Source organism: Podarcis melisellensis (genome assembly GCF_964234715.1).
Source record: "Podarcis melisellensis genome assembly, chromosome: 1".
NCBI lineage: Eukaryota > Metazoa > Chordata > Lepidosauria > Squamata > Lacertidae > Podarcis > Podarcis melisellensis.
In genome coordinates, this window is record NC_138528.1 from 67,052,861 (window position 1) to 67,074,562 (window position 21,702).

The 21,702-nt window shown below is 40.6% G+C and overlaps 1 protein-coding gene across 2 annotated transcripts in view; it reads left to right on the forward strand.

Annotated features, from left to right (window-relative positions):
• GALNT18 (polypeptide N-acetylgalactosaminyltransferase 18) overlaps positions 1-21,702 on the forward strand; it is a 334,795-nt gene that overhangs the window by 268,863 nt on the left and 44,230 nt on the right. For both annotated transcript variants that reach the window (XM_081918367.1, XM_081918366.1), the window contains 3 exons: positions 2,651-2,848; positions 4,674-4,788; positions 20,545-20,730. In XM_081918367.1, the coding sequence (XP_081774493.1) occupies positions 2,651-2,848; positions 4,674-4,788; positions 20,545-20,730 (499 nt within the window). The remainder of the gene's footprint in view (positions 1-2,650; positions 2,849-4,673; positions 4,789-20,544; positions 20,731-21,702) is intronic.

Sequence of the window (21,702 nt, forward strand, 5' to 3'; positions counted from 1 at the left end):
AATTTCACCTGATTAGAGAATGCTTTGGGTTTTTATTTGTAAAGGTGGGAGACTGAGTTTAAATCCCCCTTTTTGCTTTGTGGCTTTATGCCGAAACCATTGTAATTTAGACTGTGGCTCAGGTCAGGTATTGAGTGCCATGTGATCACCCACATGAGATCAGGGTGCTGTGGCAGGGTTTTGTGGAGTTGTTACTTCATGGAGCCCCAGGAAAATGAAATTGCACCAGTGGTAGCACTGAATTGGCTCTGCTGGTGTGTTTGCACCACACCAACATTGTCACTTCGCCCCTCTCTTTCTTGGTAAGCAGCAGTGATGCATTTGACTGAAGGTCAGGGAAGCACCAGTGTCCCACTAAATCACCCACCCCTGCTGTTGTTGCCTAGAACTTGGTTGCAGACCAAGATTGACGGGCTGGTTCCTCCACCTCCAGCTGAAGATAAGCTCTGCACAACCCAGACTCTTAATATTTGCCTCTCAGTGCATGTAACCCCAAATATGCCTTGTGGCATGGAAAAGTAAATATCAGAAGAAGGAATCTGTGTTGGAGCACATTGCCACATATTTGCATGTGGAATTCTGGGAATGCCCAGAATTGTTAGTATTAAAAAAAGGAAATGGGGGCAACAGTGGTTCATAATCAGTGCTGTTCTGGCTAAAACCACAATTAATCTCTTCAAGAAAGATTCTGATAATTATTCTACTGTGAAACTAATTCAACATATTTTAAAAGCTGCCAAATTAGTAATTATTAAAATCTGGAAATCATCACAACTTTCCAATAGCAAACTGTGATAGGTTAAGCAATGGGGTGTGTTATAAATGGAGAAAGCAGCAGGTCAGGCACAAATAGTTCTCCTCTTAGGAGAATCATTGCAGGGCTTAACCAATTTTTACTATAATGGGGGGGGGGTATAATCTCTTTTAGAACAAATGAGACCATATCATCCGTTAGCTGACAACATTTTTCTTAAGAATCCCTAGCTGGCTGAGAAAGGACAAGGCCTATGAGTACGTTTTAAGTGCCATTTCCTCATGATGGAGGGCAATAACTATTTTTCAACCCAAGCACTAACCCAGCCATTTCGATTGTGCTCACATGAATGAACCCACCATGCCATGCAGACAGTCATAGATATAGAGGCCACAGCTTCTGTGATTGCTGCATCACAACTATAGCTATGAAAATCCTGGAAATGGTTGTTGGTTATATCAGTGGTTGCTTCCCACATGCCTCTTCACAGAAGGATATACCTTATGCTTCCAGGGAATTAGCCACAGATCACAGGGCATAACTTTTCTGGAAGAGTTTCTCCCCCCCCCCCCCCAGGCACTGTCCAATGTAATTACCCATTCTATTCATTAGTGGCTTTAATTATAGTGTATGTCAAAGATTCATGCTTCAGGAAAAACCCGTTACATAATAAGTAATATTCCTTTGCTGCTGGAGATTTGCTGAAGTTCGCTGTTCAGTATTTCATATCTTCAGTGTCTGATATTGCCTGCTTATTAATTTATTTAAATCTATCTAGACCAGTCTTCATCCAAACCTATTCCAGGTGGTGTACAATGGGCATACATAAAACTGCTCATGCCAGATGCAACAAAATGGAAGCAAGAATCAACGTTCACAACGAATTAGCATCAATAAAACTTTCAAACTATAATGCAGAGTAAACACAACCATTTAAAATGCCTGGGCAAAAAATAAAATAAATAATAACCGGTCCTGGAAATAATGTAATGTCAACTGCTTCTAATTATTTGGCTGCCTCACCTGGCCAATTACTGAGACATGCTAAATTAATATTATGTTTTGTTTTCTGATTTCAATCTTGATAGAAGAAGACTCTTTGAAAGGGTAGAAGCCTTTAATCTTAGGACAGCTCTGCTTTTGCTGATATCCTTGATCGTTTGACAGCTGTAAGCTGTAAGGATAATTGTCACCAATATGAAAGTCCTAATCTCTTCTTATCACTGAGACAAGAAAGTAACAGGGAAACATGCTAAATGGTAAAACTGTTGTGTGTAGGAGCTCTAAAGATCTTAAGTGAAGTTAAAGGATCCCACTGACATCAGTAGAAATTCAGAGTAGGAGGAGAGGAGAGAGGGAGAAGGAAGAGCTATGCGTGGGAGGGGCTCCTTTCCCCATCCTCTTGACCTCAACAAACCTGCTGCACCTGGAACTGGGTGTGGAAAGTTCAGCTGAATGGAACACAGCTGTGGGCAGCCTAAAGAAATACCATCCACCTTGTCCTGTCCATAAAAAAGAAAGTCTAGAGTGAGATACCAGGGTAAGAACCTTTCTTGTTGTGAGACTTTTGTGGGTGAGTTGAGGGTTTGGACCCTGGGTGAGAACCAGGAAGCTGAGAGGAATGGTGTGTCAGAAGGAACATGAATTGCTATAGATTTTTATATATTTAAAACTTTGCATTAATGGAACATATTTATATGTAACTGTGTATTTTTATAATATTTTGTTAAAGTTGACTGTTGCTGCTTCCGTTTTTTTGTAAACCGCTTAGAGAAATTTTTAATATACTTAGTCGTACAGAAAGTTGAAATAAAATGAAGGAAGAAAATAGGAATTAAGCTGATGATTATAACTCTTGGAACACTCTGATTGTCTTCTCTCCCCCCCCCCCTTTAGGGCTGAACCGGTACTAACCAGAATCAAGGAAAACAGAAAAAGAATCATTTCGCCATCATTTGATAACATCAAATATGACAATTTTGAAATAGAAGAGTATCCTCTGTCTGCACAAGGGTTTGATTGGGAATTATGGTGCCGATATTTAAACCCACCCAAGTCATGGTGGAAGTTGGAAAACACAACTGCTCCTATAAGGTAAAACATGTAAATGTGAGTCATGCTGAGAAACAGCCACAAGAGAGGGCTACTGCCTTCATATCCTGCTTGAGGGCCTCCGGTAGGCATCTAGTATTGGTAGACCCAGTACAGGATGCAGGACTAGGTAGGCATTTGGTCTGATCCACCTGGCCTCTTCTTACATTAAGAAAATAAATCAAATTATGCAGGTGGATTTGGGGGTCATTTGGTTAAACCCCTGTGGCCAACGGCTCACCCACAGTGGGGCGTTTTCAGTTCCAATAAAATACTGTTTTTATGTAACCATGACAAATTACAGAGCTGCTGTCACTATTTATACAGTCACTGTAATGGAAGGCCATGGCTGGTTGTAAATATGCAGGTTTGCAGCAAAAGCAAGCCTGTTTCTCTTGAGGATATATTTGGGAAATCTGCCATGCTGTGAAGAGTGTACTTTCGTTCCCCACCCTCCACCCCCACGCATAGCACTGATGTCTCGATGCAACATAATGAGGAATGATTGGCATTTTCTTCATCATGAAGTTCACAAGGAACAGTTTCCCCTAGTTCCAAGCTGACACTTCGTTATCATCTGTACAAGCAGGGAAGGGAGATTTCAGGGGTGTGATTTAATTTTTTTAAAAAGAATTTTTACGATCACATCAGGAGCAGATGCCTCAGTTTATCACAGCTTGATTATCATTGTCTTGATGAATGCAAAATGGTGTATCCTGTTCTATAACAACCCCCTGTCCCCTTTAATTAGCATCCTGTTGTCCCCAGTGCACTTCTTTTGCTCACATAATGGCACAAGTGACATTTTTCTATTTGCCAGCCTGCATGACAAAGCCAAGAGTAGGGCTAAAGACAGATTAATTGTTCCATTCTCAGCCACTTTATAAAGACTGTATGGCTGAATCTCAGCCAGTTCAAATGCCATTGAAGACTAGCCGGACAAGAGGCCAAAAGATGCAATGCCCAGGTCTTCCTGAACATTTCCTCCCCTTGTTGCATGGCAGTATTTGGAGTCATTATATTGAACTGAGTGGCTGAGTCCAATGAACGATGGAGCGAGCCACACTTCAGACAAGCATTAAAGAATGTTCTCTGAAACCATGGCAACATCAGTATCTATCACACAGTAGCCCTGTGCAGCTAACCTATGTGGTGATAACAAAGCATCATGGCATGTGCTGGCTGTCCTTGTCCCATCCATGCATTTACTAAAAGCTGCCGATAGCTTTTGGTGAATGTGCAGCCAATGTGTGCAGTGCTGCTTGTCTCCATTCATGCATTGATATCTCCACAAATGTAATCTTAACTGGGCTAAAGAAACCCTTTTGAGCCGCCCAGTTCTACATGGAGTCTTCATGACTGCAAAAAGTTTGCAATGCATTTTATTTTATTAGTTACAAAGGTCTTAGCCTGGACACTATTTGTAGGAGACATCGTAGGAGATCCATGTAAACTATTCTGAGGTTCTCTGAGGATAAACAGGACAGCCATGTAATCAAGGAATGTATTGGTTACTTGAGGGGCCACAATTAATACCTTTGTGTGGATGCTTCAGTAAGAGCACCAAAATACCAGGTTCCTGCCAGTACCAGAGATGACTAAGTTGCTCACGGCTTCGGTCAGCTTTGGTCCAGTCCAGAAGAAAATTCAGCTTATTTCTGAGTGAAAGCCAGATCTTTGTTAATTTATCCCACTGTTGGAGGTGGGACTGAATAAGACACACAAATTTTATGGTTGGCATACCTTAAATGAGGCATACCTGAAATTCACTCAACTGACTAAATTCCAGTGTTTTAATATTTGCTGCTGTTTTTTCCCCCCTGTCTAGGAGCCCTGCACTAATTGGATGCTTCATAGTAGACAGAGAATATTTCCAAGAGATTGGTCTGCTAGATGAAGGCATGGAGGTCTATGGAGGTGAAAACGTAGAACTTGGGATCAGGGTAAGAAACCACCGGGAATCAACTAGCAGATTTTAGATGAGGAAAAAGTAATAGATGATGAAGTCAGAATTGGAAACACAAAAAAAGATTGGATTCTGAGTCTCAAAAATTAGATACAGTCGTACCTTGGATCTGAAACACCTTGGCTCCCAAACAAATCGGCTCCCAAACAATTGAAACCCAGAAGTGAGTGTTCTGGTTTCCGAATGATTTCCGGAAGCCGAATGTTCAGCGTGGCTTCCGCGGCTTCCAATTGGCTGCAGGATGCTTCTGCAGCCAATCGGAAGCTGCGCCTTGGTTTTTGAATGGTTCCAGGAGTCGAACAGACTCCCAGAATGCATTCTGTTCAAGAACCAAGGTACAAATGTATTGGATGAAAATAATATATTGTTGAGTAGTATCTTACATATCTTGAATATACAAGCTCTTCCTCAGCTTCAATTAATTAATAATCAAACAGATAAGAGAACAGCTTTCTGTACTGGTTTACTGTTCATCAAAAATTATATTGAATCTTGGCTACGGTCTTCTAATTTATGTAATAAGCCCAATATTACTCCTTAATTGATCAATAAATAACTTTCCCTTGGCAGGAGTACAAACATTGATTGCTTTACCACTATGAAAAATAATATGTTTTAAGTTAATAAGATTATCAATCAATAACTCTCTTAATTTTTTTTACCATGCTGTAATACAGAAGAAAAGTATTTGAAACCTTGGTGCTGTCTCAGCATGTCAGAGAGACTGGTTAATTTGTGCTTTTGGTTCCTGTTCAAAAGCTCTCTGGATATCCCCCCCCCCCCAGTCCATTACTGCATAATTGTAATGAAGGTGTTTTGCATTTTCCCATCATACTTTTTATACCTTGATATAAGTGTAAAATCATATTAGATATTTGCCAATAGGGCGACTGTCAGTGTGTTTATCAAAAGTACTGTGTTGAATCCAGAGTTGCCTTTCCGTGAATTGAAGTCCCCACCTCACCAGTGGACCCAAATTTGTGCCCCTGTGCAAGCAGGGTAGGGAGCAGGGTACCTGGTCAGGTGCTTCTCTGTCCTAAATCTTGCAACATTCAGCTTTATTGAATGTCCATGACTTCTTCTTGTGTTATGACAGAGAAGTAAAAACCGACTACCTTAGAAGCCTGTGGAAAAGATAAATAAGAAAAAGGACATAAACAATGCTGAGTGTTAAGTATTGTAAAATGATAGTGTAAAATTGTTTAAATATTTTAAAGTTTTGCTGAACAAATGAACCTTGGATAAGATTCATCGCCCTCTTTTAATTAAAGTTTTGTTGGTAGCGAGAGCAGCATCCTCCAGACACATCTGTTTGTTTAAACACAGTTGAGCCACTTTAGAAGCCGATAAAATATGAGACAGATGTGCTCTTCCTTCTCAGCATAGGCTGTACATATTTATAGAATACTGAGTCTGTATAATCATACAATTTTCATTCCACTCAATGCCATTAGTTTATTAGCAACAATCTATGTGATTTATGTTTCTCATTTCAGTCTCTCTAACTCCTTCCAAAAAATGTAATACTATTGGTTTTTTAGAGGGCCAGCTGATTTTTAGAGCAAGTGAAAGTATCCTAGGGAAGACAGCTGGATTGGTTTGAGCCACTTTACAAAAATAGATTTATGAACTATGCCATGCACAGCTTAACAGCACACAGCTCTTATTTGCCTTCTGTGGCTTTTTAGGTCATTGACACAGAGCATGCATGGTGTAGCCACAATCCAGAAGGACGTAATACATCCCACACCAGAGGCAAATGCTCAGTCATTTAGCAGCCATTCACTTCCAGAAATGTCTGGGGAGCCACACAATGTGACATGCTGTGTTTTTACTTGCAAGGCATTCCAGGAAATGTGGCTGGTGGGAAGTTGTGAGTAACATAGGGGTAGTGGTAGTAGTAGAGACAATGAAAAACCTTCATAATGCTAGGTAGTATTAGAGGCAGCACTTTCTCCCCAAATACTAGTCTCATGTCCTGCTTTCCAGCTTTTTGTAGGCCTCTGAGATAACAGACTACATGGGCGTTTGGCTGCATTCACCAGGGCTCATTTTATTACTTTAAATTTATGTTCCCCACCTCAACATGTTTTTCCCCCAGGGAGGGTCATTTCTCCCCTATCTGCCCAACAAATGGTTGACAAAGAAATTTTCAGAATGCTCGGCTCAGCTCTACCCAAAGCATAGTTTGAACACGACAACTTCAGACTAGTCTCTGAACTGGAATGGAATCCAGCATGGCTTACACTCCCTGGATTGCAGACCCTATTATAAAGGCAAAGAGAAATATTTATAAATAAGTGGTAAAGAAAACTACTTCAAGTACAACATTGAGGCTACAAAATGTACTACAGATGCTTTCATTTCACTCTCTCCCGTTTCAACTTTTCCCTCTCACTTGTCAAAGATAAAGCATTACTGCATCAGAAGAAAGGGCAAGTTCCTCACAGTGTTACATTACAGACAAGAGATGGGAGCTTCCTCTGTAGCTCCTACTAGAGGGTCGGGAGTCATGAGACCACCCCTATAAGCTGGTTTCTCTGCTTGAACTTGTGCACTGCGCTTGAAGATAGATAGTGCTTTGATTTTGAGCTGACTGACTTCCAGTTTCTTTACACTGGCAAGGAGTTTGATCAACATCTACCCATGAGGCTTTCCTAATAATTTGCATGACAGAATATGGCCCCAAAGCTCTCAAGTAATATGCTAGCCAGTCAGCTCGGCTTATCCTATGCCAAAGTTAACGGCTGAAGATCACATTGATGGACAGAGCTAAAGAAAAGCTGAAGCCTTTGTGTAATTGAAATTTTGGGGTGTGCTGGATCACTTAAATAAAACCCAATATTGCTTTCATTTCCCAACATTTTTTTTCTTGCTCTCTCCAGAGAAGCCCAACCTGACCTACATAAAAATACTTTCATCTTTAAAGCACAACGGTGTGCAGTGGTGTAGCATATGTTATCTAACATCTAGCCTGACCAAAAAAAATTGCAGCTGCATCAAAACAAAATTTTGACTCTGTATTGAACAGAAAATTTTAGCAGTGTGCCACCAACACTTCATAATTCAAAACTAATCTAAATACCAGGATTGATGAATATTTATAAGGTGACTGTTGAAAAGAAGCATAGCATCAGAGATGCTAGATAATGCAGATGTATATTGCCATCTTTTTCCTTAGCAAAGTTTTTCTTCCTTCTTTGTTTCTCATGAGCAAAGGGCATTATTCCAATTCATGTGTGAAAAAGGTCCAAGTGTGGGCCAGTGTGGTGTAATGGTTAGAGTGTTGGACCCATGACCTGGGAGACTAGGGTTCAAATCCCCACTCAGCCCACTGAACGACCTTAGCCTGATCACCATCTCTCAGCCTAACCTACCGTTAGGTATTGTTGTGAGGATAAATGTGAGCTGAGAGGGGATTTGAACCGCAGTACACACCACCTTCAGCTCCTTGCAGGAAAAAGTGGTATATAGATGTCGTAAATGAAGATTTATTGCTCAGGTAAATCTTGGCGTCCAGCACGCCCTGTCTGCGTAGCTGGGTCCCGGCACTTCAAGGATCACATTCCAAAGCCTCTGAGCAAACGCAGAGATCAGCAGCAGTAAGAGAAAAGCTGCAAAACTCAGTGCTTTCTTCCAGTGTGCTTAAATAAAGTCCACTCAGGATATTAACAGCTAGAAGCAGTTTTTTATTTACAGCAAACTATCCATTGTCGAACAGCATCGTGAAAACATGTCCACTCTCATCAAAATCGAAAGTAGAGAGACAGAACAAAGGGTTTAGACTCTCGGATATGACGCAGAATCTCCCCCCCTCCCCACAGCAGGCAGGGCGTACACTCTGAGCTGTTTAATCCTGTAAGCTCAGGTTCTCCTCACAGTAAATGCTATGAAAATACTTTTAAGATACATTTATATTAGAGGCCAGCAACTGGAGACACCTGGGTCAAACACAGCCTACATTGCTATCCTTAAAGGCTAAAGCACAGGTGGCCGTCCTGTGGTACACTGATTTGGCCTAATTTCCTGAAGATGCCCCATCTTTCTTTCCCATCAGAGTTCCTTCCTTCCTACATCCTCCTTATTTTTCTTGCCTTGTAAAACCCTCTGTAAATTTATTTGACAGTCACCACTTCCAGCCTTGTGGAGCTTACTTCTTAGTAAGAACAGAATTGGAAATTGCATGGAAGTGGGAATTCTAATTTGAGATAACCTTGATGAGAATTGAAATAGGGCTGTCTTCATTCCATATTAGTTCAGACACAACACTTTTGGCTTTGACTCTATAGCTGCTGCTGCTCATCATCACCTCTGTCTCCCCCAAGTGACGTGCAACTCATAACAGCAGGGGTGGGGGAGTTTCCCCACCCTTGGACTGAAGAGGGTGGAGTAAGTAACATTTGTGACAACAGCAGACTAATTTCAATGAGTTAGTTTGAATTTCTCACTCACATCCCAAAATGGTCCTCCAGGAAAATAGTTGCCACCCAAGTAGTTAGATCATGGTGTACCAAAATTAATGAGCACTGAGAAACGGCACCACGATTAATATTATATCTGATGTTCCATAAATAACAAAACAGGAGATCTAAAACTGAGCAGGTAGCCAATTAGTAAAGATAGGGCCCTAAACATATCATTTAGAGTTTCTGGGTGATAGTACATTCCTGGAATACATTAAAGAATTTCCATTCACTTGAAAATCCCTTCACTAGCAGGCATGGGTCTTTTAAAATTTAGCAGTTGTCAAATGCCACCTAGAATAATATCTTGAAATAGTCTCATTAACCATCCATGGCATGTTGTGCTTTTTTTAATGACATGGAATAATGCTTCCTGGAGTCCACAGACTATTTAAAAAGAGGTGTTCTTTAAGACAGTCTTCAGAGCTAGACTAGATTACAGATGTATGACAATCTGATGCATAAGTGGCTACTAAACGCAATCAAAATTGATTGCATTTATTGCTTCGTAAGTATTGTTGGGATTGTGCTTGTGGTTTATCTGAGGTAAATTATCTCTTTGCCAGTTTCACCCATGTGCTAGTCTTTAAAGCCCCAAACACTCTGCCTAGGTTGTTCTCAGTGTACGGTATCATTGCTAAAGGCATTTTTTGTTGTCGGCTATGCTCATATTTTATGTCATTTATTCAAGATGACGGATCAGATTCCACCAGTGCAAAGCACAAAAGCTTTGCAAGGCAGGCACCAGACTGCCAACAGTGTCTGTGACCTAACGATTCAATGCAAGGAGCTAAAGGAATAGTGACACTGGGAGCTAGACATGAGATTGCCTGATAGGTTGTCAACAAAGAAAAAAAGTCGCTCCATGGCCTCACTAGTAAAAAATTTGGAAACTATTGTGCCAATTGCAATGGCCCTGATTATAAACATGCAACTAATTATAAGTAGCATAGTCTGTGATCATCATTATTCAGTATGGGTTTTTTGTGATGATTGATGAATTAGTCACAAGCATAATCACTTTAGAAAAGCCCACAGATCTTGCTTCTTTAAAGATCTAAAGTAGCTTGTATTAGGGACTTGCTGCAATCAGGGCAGACAAGGCCCTGCTCACCTTGCTGTTGCCTCTACCTATAGCTTCTCATGCCCAAGGCAAAGCTTGATACTTCCCGAGGGGTACAAGGAAACAGATGGCAAGGCTGTGTGCACAAACAAGGCTCATGAGTGCTCAGACCAAGCCCTGGCTTGGGTAATGCAGCCTCATCATCTCCATTTGCTGTGCCACTCTGCAAACAATAACCTTGCTTTCTATGCAGTGTCACAGAATACATGGTGCAGCTTCTGTAGTGCAGCCATTGATGCAACTGTTTTAAGATCAGGGTGGCAGAAAGGTATAACTTTGTGGAACATTGCAGTGGGTGATGAGCATTCTCCCTGCATGTGATGGGGAACTGAATTAATCTACCTCACCATGGGCTCCCATGGATCCAGAGCTTGATTAGAGCATATCCACATAACATCCAGTGCTCATGAGCCCAATGAGCTCAATGCTCCCACCCCTAAATCTGAGAATTAGCCCTATAGTTTGAGCTAATTGCACATTGGATTTTACATGTGTACATTCTACTAAAAACTTAAAGCCACTCATAACTGTACAATATGGTCTGAAGGAGAACAAGACTCCCTAGTGGCTGAGCTGGGTGTGAAGGTTCAGTATCAGTCCTCATCACTTGTAGGGAGAAGGTAAAGGAATCAGATATTTTTTTTCTGAGGAAGATCATCTGCAAAATCATCCCTCTCTACCATGTCACTAGATATATTTTTCTTCCACTGAATTGTTTTAACAGCATTTGAGTTCTGAATTTCTCTTGTACTGTGTAGCAGTGTGTTGAAGCAATTTGTAGTCGCAGTGCAGAAAACAGCCTCCTGCGCTATAATTTTTCCATGCTACGCAAATGATATTTGTCTTTACAAAACATTTTGCAGACTTATGGCATCAATAGCTTGGAGCATTTATGAATAATAATTAATGTATGATGTATGCATCAAATATATTATTTATGATTGCATAATTATAGCACACGTTGTAGACAGCTTTGATTACTGTTATTTCTAGTTTATGAAAATGAGGTTATCGTTGGCCTCTAAACATGCAAACAAGAGAATTCAAATAACCATAAAATTAGTTGTGTGCAAGTTTTAGTATGTCAAAGAAAAACAGCATACCCGGATCTTAAGTAGAATTTAATGGAAAGAAAGTATGCTGCAAAACACTGCTTATATAAATAAATAATCAGATATTTAAGCAAAACAATTACAGCAGCCCTGTCACCTATAAATTATTACTTGCACAACAGGGTCTTGTCCTCTGCCCAGTAAATGAGATCCATTTGTAGAGGACTTGAAAATGATCTTGGTAACCAATGCCTTTTCCATTAAGAAAGGATGGGATATTTCTCCTTCATACATCTCGTTCAGGCATAGGCAAACTCAGCCCTCCAGATGTTGTGGGACTACAAGTCCCATCATCCCTAGTTAACAGGACCAGTGGTCAGGGATGATGGGAATTGGAGTCCCAAAACAGCTGGAGGGCCAAGTTTGCCTATGCCTGGTCTTGTTTCCAGTATGTGGGGATGAGGCGGAGTCCTCCCAAATACCCTCTGAAAATGACCCTCCAAGTAGGGCCAGAACCACTGCAAAGCAGTGCCATCCACCCCTAACTCAGACAGCCACTCCAGAAAGATATAATGGTTGATGGTACAGAAAGCTGCTGGGAGGTTGAGGAGAATTAACAGGGATACATTTCCCCTGTTTTTCTCCCAACAGACGTAATCATACAGGGCAACTAAAGCAGTTTCTGTGCCAAAACTGGGCCTGAGCCCCAACTGAAATGAATGTGGAAAATCAGTTACCTCCTACAGTGCGTGGATCTAGAGTGTGTGGATCTGGTCCATGATCACCCACTCAAGAACTTTCCCAAAGAAGAGGATGTTGTCAAATGGCCCATTGTTACTTAGATTTTCCAAAACCAGGGAGGGTTTCTTGAGGACTGCTTTTATTGCTGACTCCTTCAAGCAGGCAGGGACCATACCCTCTTCTAGGGAGGCATTAATCACCTCCCTGACCCAGCCAGCTATACCCTCCCTGATGGTTTTTATCAGCCAAGAGAGTCAAGGGTCTAGAGCAGGCATGGCCAAACTTGGGCCTCCAGATGTTTTGGGACTACAAGTCCCATCACCCCTAGTTAACAGGACCAGTGGTCAGGGATGATGGGAATTGGAGTCCCAAAACAGCTGGAGGGCCAAGTTTGGCCATGCCTGGTCTAGAGCACAAGAGGTCATCCTAACCGATCCAAGCACCTTGTCCACATCCTCAAGCCTTACTAACTGAAACTTATTCAACAGGACTTGGCAGAATAAAGATCCCAGTGGATGCAAGCATTATATCCTCCAAATGCTTTGCAAACAAGTCACAGCAAGCTACCGTCAGTTCTGCCACCACCTGGAAAATCTCTGCAGGATGGCACAATGAGGATGCCTTCACTGCCACTAGGTTTGATGGCATTCAAACTGAGTTTTCCTCCACCTGTGTTTGTTCTGTCTCCCAGCTTGTTTTCTTGCCCTAAGCTCTGGAGTATACCAGGGAGTCAAGCAGGCTCCATTACGTGGAAGAGACTCTGGGGCGATTGCGTCAAAGGCCTTAGTCGTTCAGATGTTCCAGGTCACAGCCAGGGCTCCGAAAGGAATGCCAGTCATACCAGAAAATCTCCCAGAGGCGTTTGGAAATCATCAAGGACAGACTATCCTAATAGGTCCCCCGGCTCTGCTGCGGGGAAAAGGTGTTGAAAGCCTAAATATCAACACAGAGTGATCAGATCATGAGAAGGGACTGATGCCAATATCTCTCACCTCAATATCTCTCACCTTCAGATCACCCTCTTCCTGCTCATTTTAGAAAACAAGGTCCAGAGTGTGGTCTTCCACATGTATTAGACCGGTGAAATCTTGGGACAGCCTCATGGTCATCATGGTAGCCATGAAATCCTGAGCCACCCCAAAGCCAGTTGCCTTGGCATGGGTTTTGAAGTCCCCCAAAACCAGCAGTCTGTCTCTGAGACTGAGGGAAAGTTTCACAGCTGTTTCACAAACAATGCTGTCTACCTTTTGACTGCAGTTCATAGGTCTATAACAGTTACAGGATAATGAGCAGAAGACTTTTTACCTAGCATGCTGATGAAGGGAGAACAGTTTCACCTGCATAATTTTGACTCTTAAAGAAAAAATGGCAGCCCTATGTAGTGCAGTCGACTTGTTCAAACATTACTTTGGACTTAGCTGAAGTAATATATACAGTATGTTCTTTATACGAGCAAAATAATTGCAAAAGCCCTTTATATACAGAACGTTGTGGGCTCTCCTGCCTTTAGTACTTGGGGGATGTGATTTCAAGATTATTGTCATTTTGCCAAGAACCAACCCTATTTTGAAAATGGAACAGGATTGTTTCCCTCTATATCACTGTATTTCCAACTGTATCTCGGCCTGCATAAAGTTGTGGCTCATTCCATTGGCCTCTGTCACACCTCCAGTGACATAATTTTCTCCTCTTCCCTTTTCTCTGCAAATCCCTCAACAGCTGCAGCTACAGCATGTATAATTGCACATACAGGCAGCATTACCAGTTGCACTTTGAATCATCCTTATGATTGCTCTGTTTTAGAGGAAGCACACATGTGATTTACAAGTCCCACAGAAAAGAAAAGATGATCAACACAACACCAATAGATATTGGTGCAAAAGTCGCTTTGACCCACAATGGCCACTCTCAGTATTTTGGCCATTTCATTTGCACATGCTGAACTAGTGCACTGCTGCTTTATTGAAGGAAATTTCTGCTTTGAGTATTATAGCCAGAGAAACAAGTTTTAGAGATAACAAACAACCTTTTTGTTTTTTATTACATCTGTATTCTGCCTTTCTTCCACCATTGAGCCCAATGCATCATGCACATGACTGCCAAACAATCACCCATTCAAGCACTGACCAGACCCAGACTTGCTTAGCTTCACCAAGTTCGTGGACTTGTGTGCCCTCAATCCATACCCTGGAACTCAACCTTATCCCTTTTGATGAAAAGGATATGTTACCCAGGGGTCATGGATGACACTGTGGGCAGGCAGAATAGGTTTTGTAACAATTTAACTAGGAAATACATGCAGCAAACTGTTGACGAGACCATTTCCTAGATAAACTAGGAATATAGCTGAACATGGCATCACCTAACTGCTTAATATTCCAAGAGGTTTGTAGCGTTCTTCCCCGCCATCAAACACTTCTTTTTCTCTTTGACATGCCATAGTGCCTCCTTTAGTATGCTCTGTCATTGATCATCAGTGAATAGGCCCTAACCTGCAAGAGGTCACATCGCCCTAACTTCAATTTGTTGCAGTCATTAAAGGGTTTTTAAGACATTAAAGGGTTTTTAAGAGAAGACAAGCATACTAAGAAGGAAGGGAAAACAATGGGCATAAATGGCAAAAAAATGCTTTAAAATATGAGTCCCTGCTGCAAATCGAACTAAAGGTTACTCCTGTATTTAAAAGCACGGAAAACTATTATCCCGAAGTTTCTTAAGCCAAGGTTGACATACTCTGCTGACAGTACTAAAACTGCCAACTGTTCATTTCTCCAGCCATAGTGTGTCCCTGCTGTGTCTTTGGGGTTTTTTGTTTAGCTTCTTATCAACAGATATGGGCCACTTATATTGCCAGTTGCAGACAAAAGGTGGCATGCCTGGCTTCATATGTTCTTATGGTGGCCAATTTTTGGATAAAATTGGCAGAGGCAAGAGAAATAATTTGAAAATAGGAATTTTGTTTTCCACAGAACAACTGAGTGTGCCCATTTGCTTGAATGTTTGGCGGTGCAGGAGTGTCCTGTGCCCTCTCTTTTAAAATTGTGCCTCTTACTCTGTGATTCATTACTAAGGCCAGCCACAAAGAACTGTTTTTGTCACTACCAGAAGATTGCTTAAGTATCCATTATTCTTCTGTGTCTTGTGGAAAGAAGGATGTAATGTAAAACAATTGAGTGACGCTTTGTGCCTTTAGTGACCTTTGAAATGTGTTATTGCTTAGTAACATAGTCCATGGTGGAATTTACTACAATTATGAGCAGCAACACCCCAAGCCCACAACATACCTAGTTTAACCATGCATGGTGGAAGCTTTATGGCTCATGAAGCAAAGCACAAAATTAATCCCTTCAGAACAAACGCAGTATGAAAAGTACATAATGAAGCAATTAGCTAAAAGTAGGAGGGGCAGAAAGAATGTAATATTAAACAGCTTGTTCCCTTAAGTTCCTTTTTAACTAAGGATGTCTTGCTGGCATCTATTCAGTAATTGATTATGACTGTAAGATTATTAATGGGTTTTAAAGATCAAAACAAATGGTCTGAAAGTTGTTTGTTTCTGTTACAGAAGTCAGTGTAGCTTGATAAAAGGGCACTGAATTCCAAATATTTAGAAATAGATTTTACTTAGGAATATTTTCCTAAACATTTATATACCACCTTCCGTCCTGTTTGTTATTTCAGGATAGTGTGCAATCAAAATTTATGTTGCAATAGCAAATACTGTACTAAAACAGCGAATACAACAGCAATATTTATAATAATAATAGGCTGTCCTTTACAGGGTACACTTGTTAGGGTAGATTTCAGTGGGTAGCACCTGCTTCAGTCTCTGCCTAACCCAGATGGATTTTCTAATTTAGAAAATATGTGCATTGGGGGGGAAACAGTACTGCAATGTTTCTCCCAGTGTAAGCCAAGATGAGCACAGCTGAGCATACTTTACCTATTGGTAGCTAATGCTGACAGTGGCCACACTACTGGCTCCGCTAATATTTACATTCATCTTTAATTCCCACTCTATCCTTTCAGGGCACTTTACAGTTTTCAGCCGTGTAGTGTAGGACTAGGACCTGGGAGACTAGGGTTCTAGTCCCCATGTGACCATGAAGCTCAGTGTGTGACCTTGGGCCAGTCACAGCCTCTCAGTCTGACCTACATCACAGGGTTGTTGCAAGGATGGAATGGAGGAGGGAGAACTGCACACCACCTTGAGCTCCTTGGAGGAGAGTTGGGATATAAATGAAGTTGTGTTATTCTGTGTCATTGGCCAATCCAGCCCAAGTCCTGATGTGCTTGACTTGCAGCTGCTCTCCAGGGTTTCGTGCAACGATCTTTCCCTGTCCTGCTACTTCTATAAACTACACATGCCTGGGACTTTGGGCATACTTTGGGCTCTTTCCTCCTGTATTAATCATCCTTATAGCTCTCTTGTAAGGTACAGCAATGTCGACATCCCCATATTACAAGGGAGGCTAGTGACTTGACCAAGGTCAAGTCTGCTTGATGAGCTCATGATTGGTTGGCTGATAATCCTTAAGTCACTATGCTGTACTACACTCAAAATCTCATAGAAGCTGTTTTAGTATACACATCATGTATAGCTATTTTAAACTTTTCATCATGTATGTTAAATATAACAAAAGGACAATGTTTCCCCTTTAAAATGTAAAAGCCCTAAGCGTTTACTTCTATTTTTTTCAGCACGCCGGATGTATTTAGGCCAATATTTGTAAAACATTCATCACATTTTCAGCAGAGGCTGGGACATTTCCCCTTATAAGTAATTAGATTGGGTTTTGAATCAGCTCTGCACAACCAGCTTCTTCTATCAGCCCTTGTCTTGACAGTTCCTGCTTAACATTTAAGATTTTAAGTGAATTCACGCTCCTTGAAGCAGTGTAATTAATAAGACTTCAGAAATAGAACAAAGACTGACAGTGTTTAGACAAGAAAGGGAAGACCAATAGGTTTGATTAATTGGAGTTTACTCAGAAACTGGATAATTGCTGTTTACAAACCATATTAAAGCATGTGTTCAATCAGGCTGGGGTGAGTGTGTGTTTAAAAAAAACCATATGCAGCTTCATTTTGTAGTTAAATTACGGAATTAATAATGAAATCAAAGAGACTGTGAAGGAGCATCTTAAATGTCACCTCCTGTTTCTAACTCATTAAAATGTGCAGTTGTTTTTAAATGTAAAGCTCTTTTCCCCCCTTTTAGTCTCATGCCATAGTTGAGCTTTGCACTTTGTTAGTCTTTAAGGCGTCATCTGTGCTTTAGTGGCAACATAATTCTCAGGCAGCATGTGCTATACCTGCCTGATCCCACCCCCCTTGCGAATGGCCTGAAAAAATAAAAGAATAATCTAATTCACTAATGAAAAACCAACAGGGTTGTAGGAAGGGCAGGGGAAAAGAAAACCTCTACTGTCATATCTCCCAAGCTGCAATTAGTTGGTGATTGTAAAAATGAAGATTGCCTATTTTTTCAGAACAGATATAGCAAAGCTGTTTAAAAGTATAGTGTTTCTACAGTAAAAAATACTGTTTATTGGTTATCTTAAAACCAAATTTTCCAATGTGTATCATATTATGACATAGGATATATATTCATACAGAAGAGTCAATTTCTTCAATTCAGTTCCACATTTTCCCCTCAATGTGTTTGCTCTGTCCAGAGCTCCTTCTGAAACCCGGTAAACTAGGAGAATTTCTAAAACTAATTCCAGAACTATGAAATGTTCCATTTGCCACAGATTTTTATTCCTTCAGTTCATTTGTATTACTGGGCCACTCCAAGTTGCCAACAAGCGAAGTGTGTTGATAAAATACTGCCCCCCAAAAGAGGGACAATTATAAAATCCTGTCTGTCAAACTTAGCCTTGAATTTAGTCTGTGTTGCAGGCTTTGTTTCCAGAGCAGAGCCGATAATGTTTGAAACTAGAAATATGTTCCTCAAATTCTTTTTAAGCTTCCCTTATGGTCTGCATGTACTTTTGATTTTGCCAAAGTTTGTGTTCCTTTTCATTCTCTTCATTTGAACCAGACCTTTTTTTTTGGAAGGAAGCCTTCTTACCTCTACCAGCTTCTTTGACTCTGCTGGAATCCTTTGTTAATCACGCTGACATGTCCTCATGATACATTTCCTGATTTGTAGTGTGTGCTCACATCTGGCTCGTGTGTGTGTCTGTGTGTGGCAGCGGCAGTGTTTTATCAAGGTACACACACGTCGATAAAAAGCCACACAAAAAGAATATTGTTTCAACCACCAGCATAATCAATCAAGATTGCCTTTTTCTGGCCTTCAAAATCATAAAATCATTGAGTTAGCTTTCTAGGCCTTCTGGTCTAACTCCCTGCTCATTGCAGGAATCTCAGAGCTAGAGCATCTCCCCCAACAGTTGTCTGTCCAGTCCAACCTCTGCTTGAAGACCTCCAAGCTGTAATACTAAACATACTTACTTGGGAATGAGCCCCACTGAAAACTGCAGAATTTATTTCTGAGTAAACTCCCATAGGAGTGTATTGCCAGCAAGGCAGAACCTACCACCTGCCTAAGTAATTAGTTTCATTATCAGTGTGCTCATGTGCATCAGCAAACAGTGAGGAAATTATGGAATGAAGTTAAGCAACAGAAAGCTGCAGCACACCACACTCTGCACAAAACTGAGAGCTTTCTTTAAAAACAAAAAAACAAAAATTAGAATGGTAGATGGTGATTCCTAATGCATTAGCTCCACTTTGAAAGCAAGACCAGGTAATTTGGAATTCCAAATTCCGGGCACAATTTGGATGACATTCAGAAGTTTTCTCAATTATTATTTATTCTCTTGCTGGTACAAAACAAATGTTGGGTTCTTTTTCATTATTACTCTTCTACATATATTTATACTACTGGTGATTGTTTCTTACTTATTTGTGTAGAGGTTTGATGCCCTTGAGACCAGAGCAAGCTCGAGTCCTTGTTTTGAGGGCACTGCAGATTTCTAGGGGGTGGGGGAGAAATTGTCGTCTTGTAAGCATGAATAGCAAAGCTCTTTCTTGTCTCCCAGCATATGCTGGATGTAATTAGGCAACTGCCCAAAAAAATAGGCCTTGTAAACATCCTGAATCCATGCCACATTCTCCTAGCCTCGGATGCTGCCAAATGCCTAAATGAGTGTTCAAGCCAAAAGGCCTAAGTGTATAAAATAGATCTCTGAACAGAATGCTTTTCTGGTATAGAATATGAATAGTGGGTGGACAAGCCTGGAAAACTCAAGGCTCTATTTCAGAATGCAGTATTCAGATAGCCTGTCACCTATTCTCAATAGAGATGGGATGAGAGACCAGTCTGCATTCCCTTGCAGAAGAGCACTGTAGAAAGGTTTCTCTTTTGTTTCTCTTTGTCCTAGAAGAGGGTCTTCTGTATTGGTTTTATTTACTCGGTACAGTTCGTTCATTTTTTATTTATTATAATATTTATTAGCATTTTCATTTTTTAAAAAAACACCGTGTCATTATATATATATCTTTACATTACCTATATTCGGACTCTCTAGAGTCGATGACTCCACCCCCCCATCCCTCCCAACTGACATTCTAACTCCCAATTATAATTTCATCCGCATTTTTCATTCCCCCCATCTACCTTTCCTTTTACTTTAAGATTCCTTATCATTGTAAATAAGTTTCTGTTTTTAACTGACAAACCTTTAAGCCAGTCCTGTTAGTGTTGTTAAGTGTTTACAATATTCTTTCAAATAAATAATAAATTTACTCCAGTCTTTTACTCGGTACAGCTTGGATCATCTTAACACAAATGCCCTAGTGTTTTCACTGCAAGTTGTGGTTCCATTTGTTCAGCTTCATTACGTAAATGTGGCCCCCACATTTCTGATTTCATTCTAAAAGTGTTTTGTTCTTGCAGAAGATACTTAGTCACAAGCATATGGTGCAAAAATTCACAGAACTGAGTATATGTGCATCTTGTCTTTGTAAGGATGGCATTGGCTGCAATCATAAGCAAACTCAGTGCTTCTTACTTCCAAGTAAACTGACATAGGGTAAGATTAAATAGTTGAAAAAGGATGCAGTTACTTGTCCACTATAGTTGTATGTGTGAAAGTCTACAAAGGTACTCACATTTGGCTTGAGTTTCCCAGTGACTTGTCAGAGTTAGATTTAGGTTTATAATTCAACTAAAGCACTGAAGAGGTGCATAGTCATAGCACACTTTTCACACTTAAAGGACTGTAGCAGATTATAAACCTCAAATATTTCCTTGTAAATTTTGAAATCAAACAATAGGCTGAAAATATTGACATTTTGGATATAATGGAATTCCCTAAACTGGCCAATTTATTTGTTTCTAGGTATGGCAGTGTGGTGGCAGCGTTGAAGTTCTTCCTTGCTCTAGGATTGCCCACATTGAACGAGCTCATAAGCCATATACAGAAGACCTCACTACTCATGTCCGAAGAAATGCACTCCGAGTGGCTGAAGTCTGGATGGATGAATTTAAAAGCCATGTTTATATGGCATGGAATATTCCTCAAGAGGTAGGTTGTGAATGAACACTGATACGATCACAATACCTTAGTTCCAATTCCCCACATTTTTGTGAAAATAATGTTCAAAAATGTATTATACCAGGCCTGTCCGACAAGTCAATTGTGATTTACCGGTCAATCACAGGATGCCCCTGGTTGATCCTGGTCGACTGCGGGACCCCCCCCCCCAAAAAAAAACAGCTCAACAACTCTGGTCAATCCAATAGGTAGATCACTGCCAGTTGTTTTTTTTTATAGAGGTTGTAGATCACAGTCTCTTGGAAGTTGGACAGCCCTGTATTATAGGTAGGTAGCCATGTTGGTCTGCCATAGTCGAAACAAAATAAAGAAATTCCTTCCAGCAGCACCTTAGAGACCAACTAAGTTTGTTATTGGTATGAGCCTTTGTGTGCATGCAAAATGTACAGATGCGCGCACACACACACACATACACTTAACTCTCTGCAGCAAACAACAATGTGTTATTCAAATACAGGAGCTAGCTTAACACAACATGCCAGGCAGGCTATTGCTTCATTGTAAAACATCTTTGTCCCCAAATACTATTAATTGGGTGAGAACTGAAACGTGGATTTATTACATACGTATATCAATTCATATTTATACCTTATAAAATAATTATTTCTATATACCAATGTGAAATGCTTCTGTATCTCCAAATAATTTAAGGCTACATAAACCAGCCATCATGCAGACACCCAAATTCAGTGTAGGCATAAAATTCTCGTGGTCCCTCTAGACTGTTGTTGGAGTGCAAGTATTTTCTGCAACATACTCTTGACACACTAATACTGCATTACTGGTGGATTTATTGTTGTGCGGTGCTCCCCTAATGTCACTACATTACTGCCGTCTGGAGGAGCAAAATAAAAATGGGACAAAAAGAAGCCAGAGCATTTGTGGTGTAAAAAGTTAAAGGATTTCAAAAGGAAGTTATGGAATATGCATTGGTTGGAAATA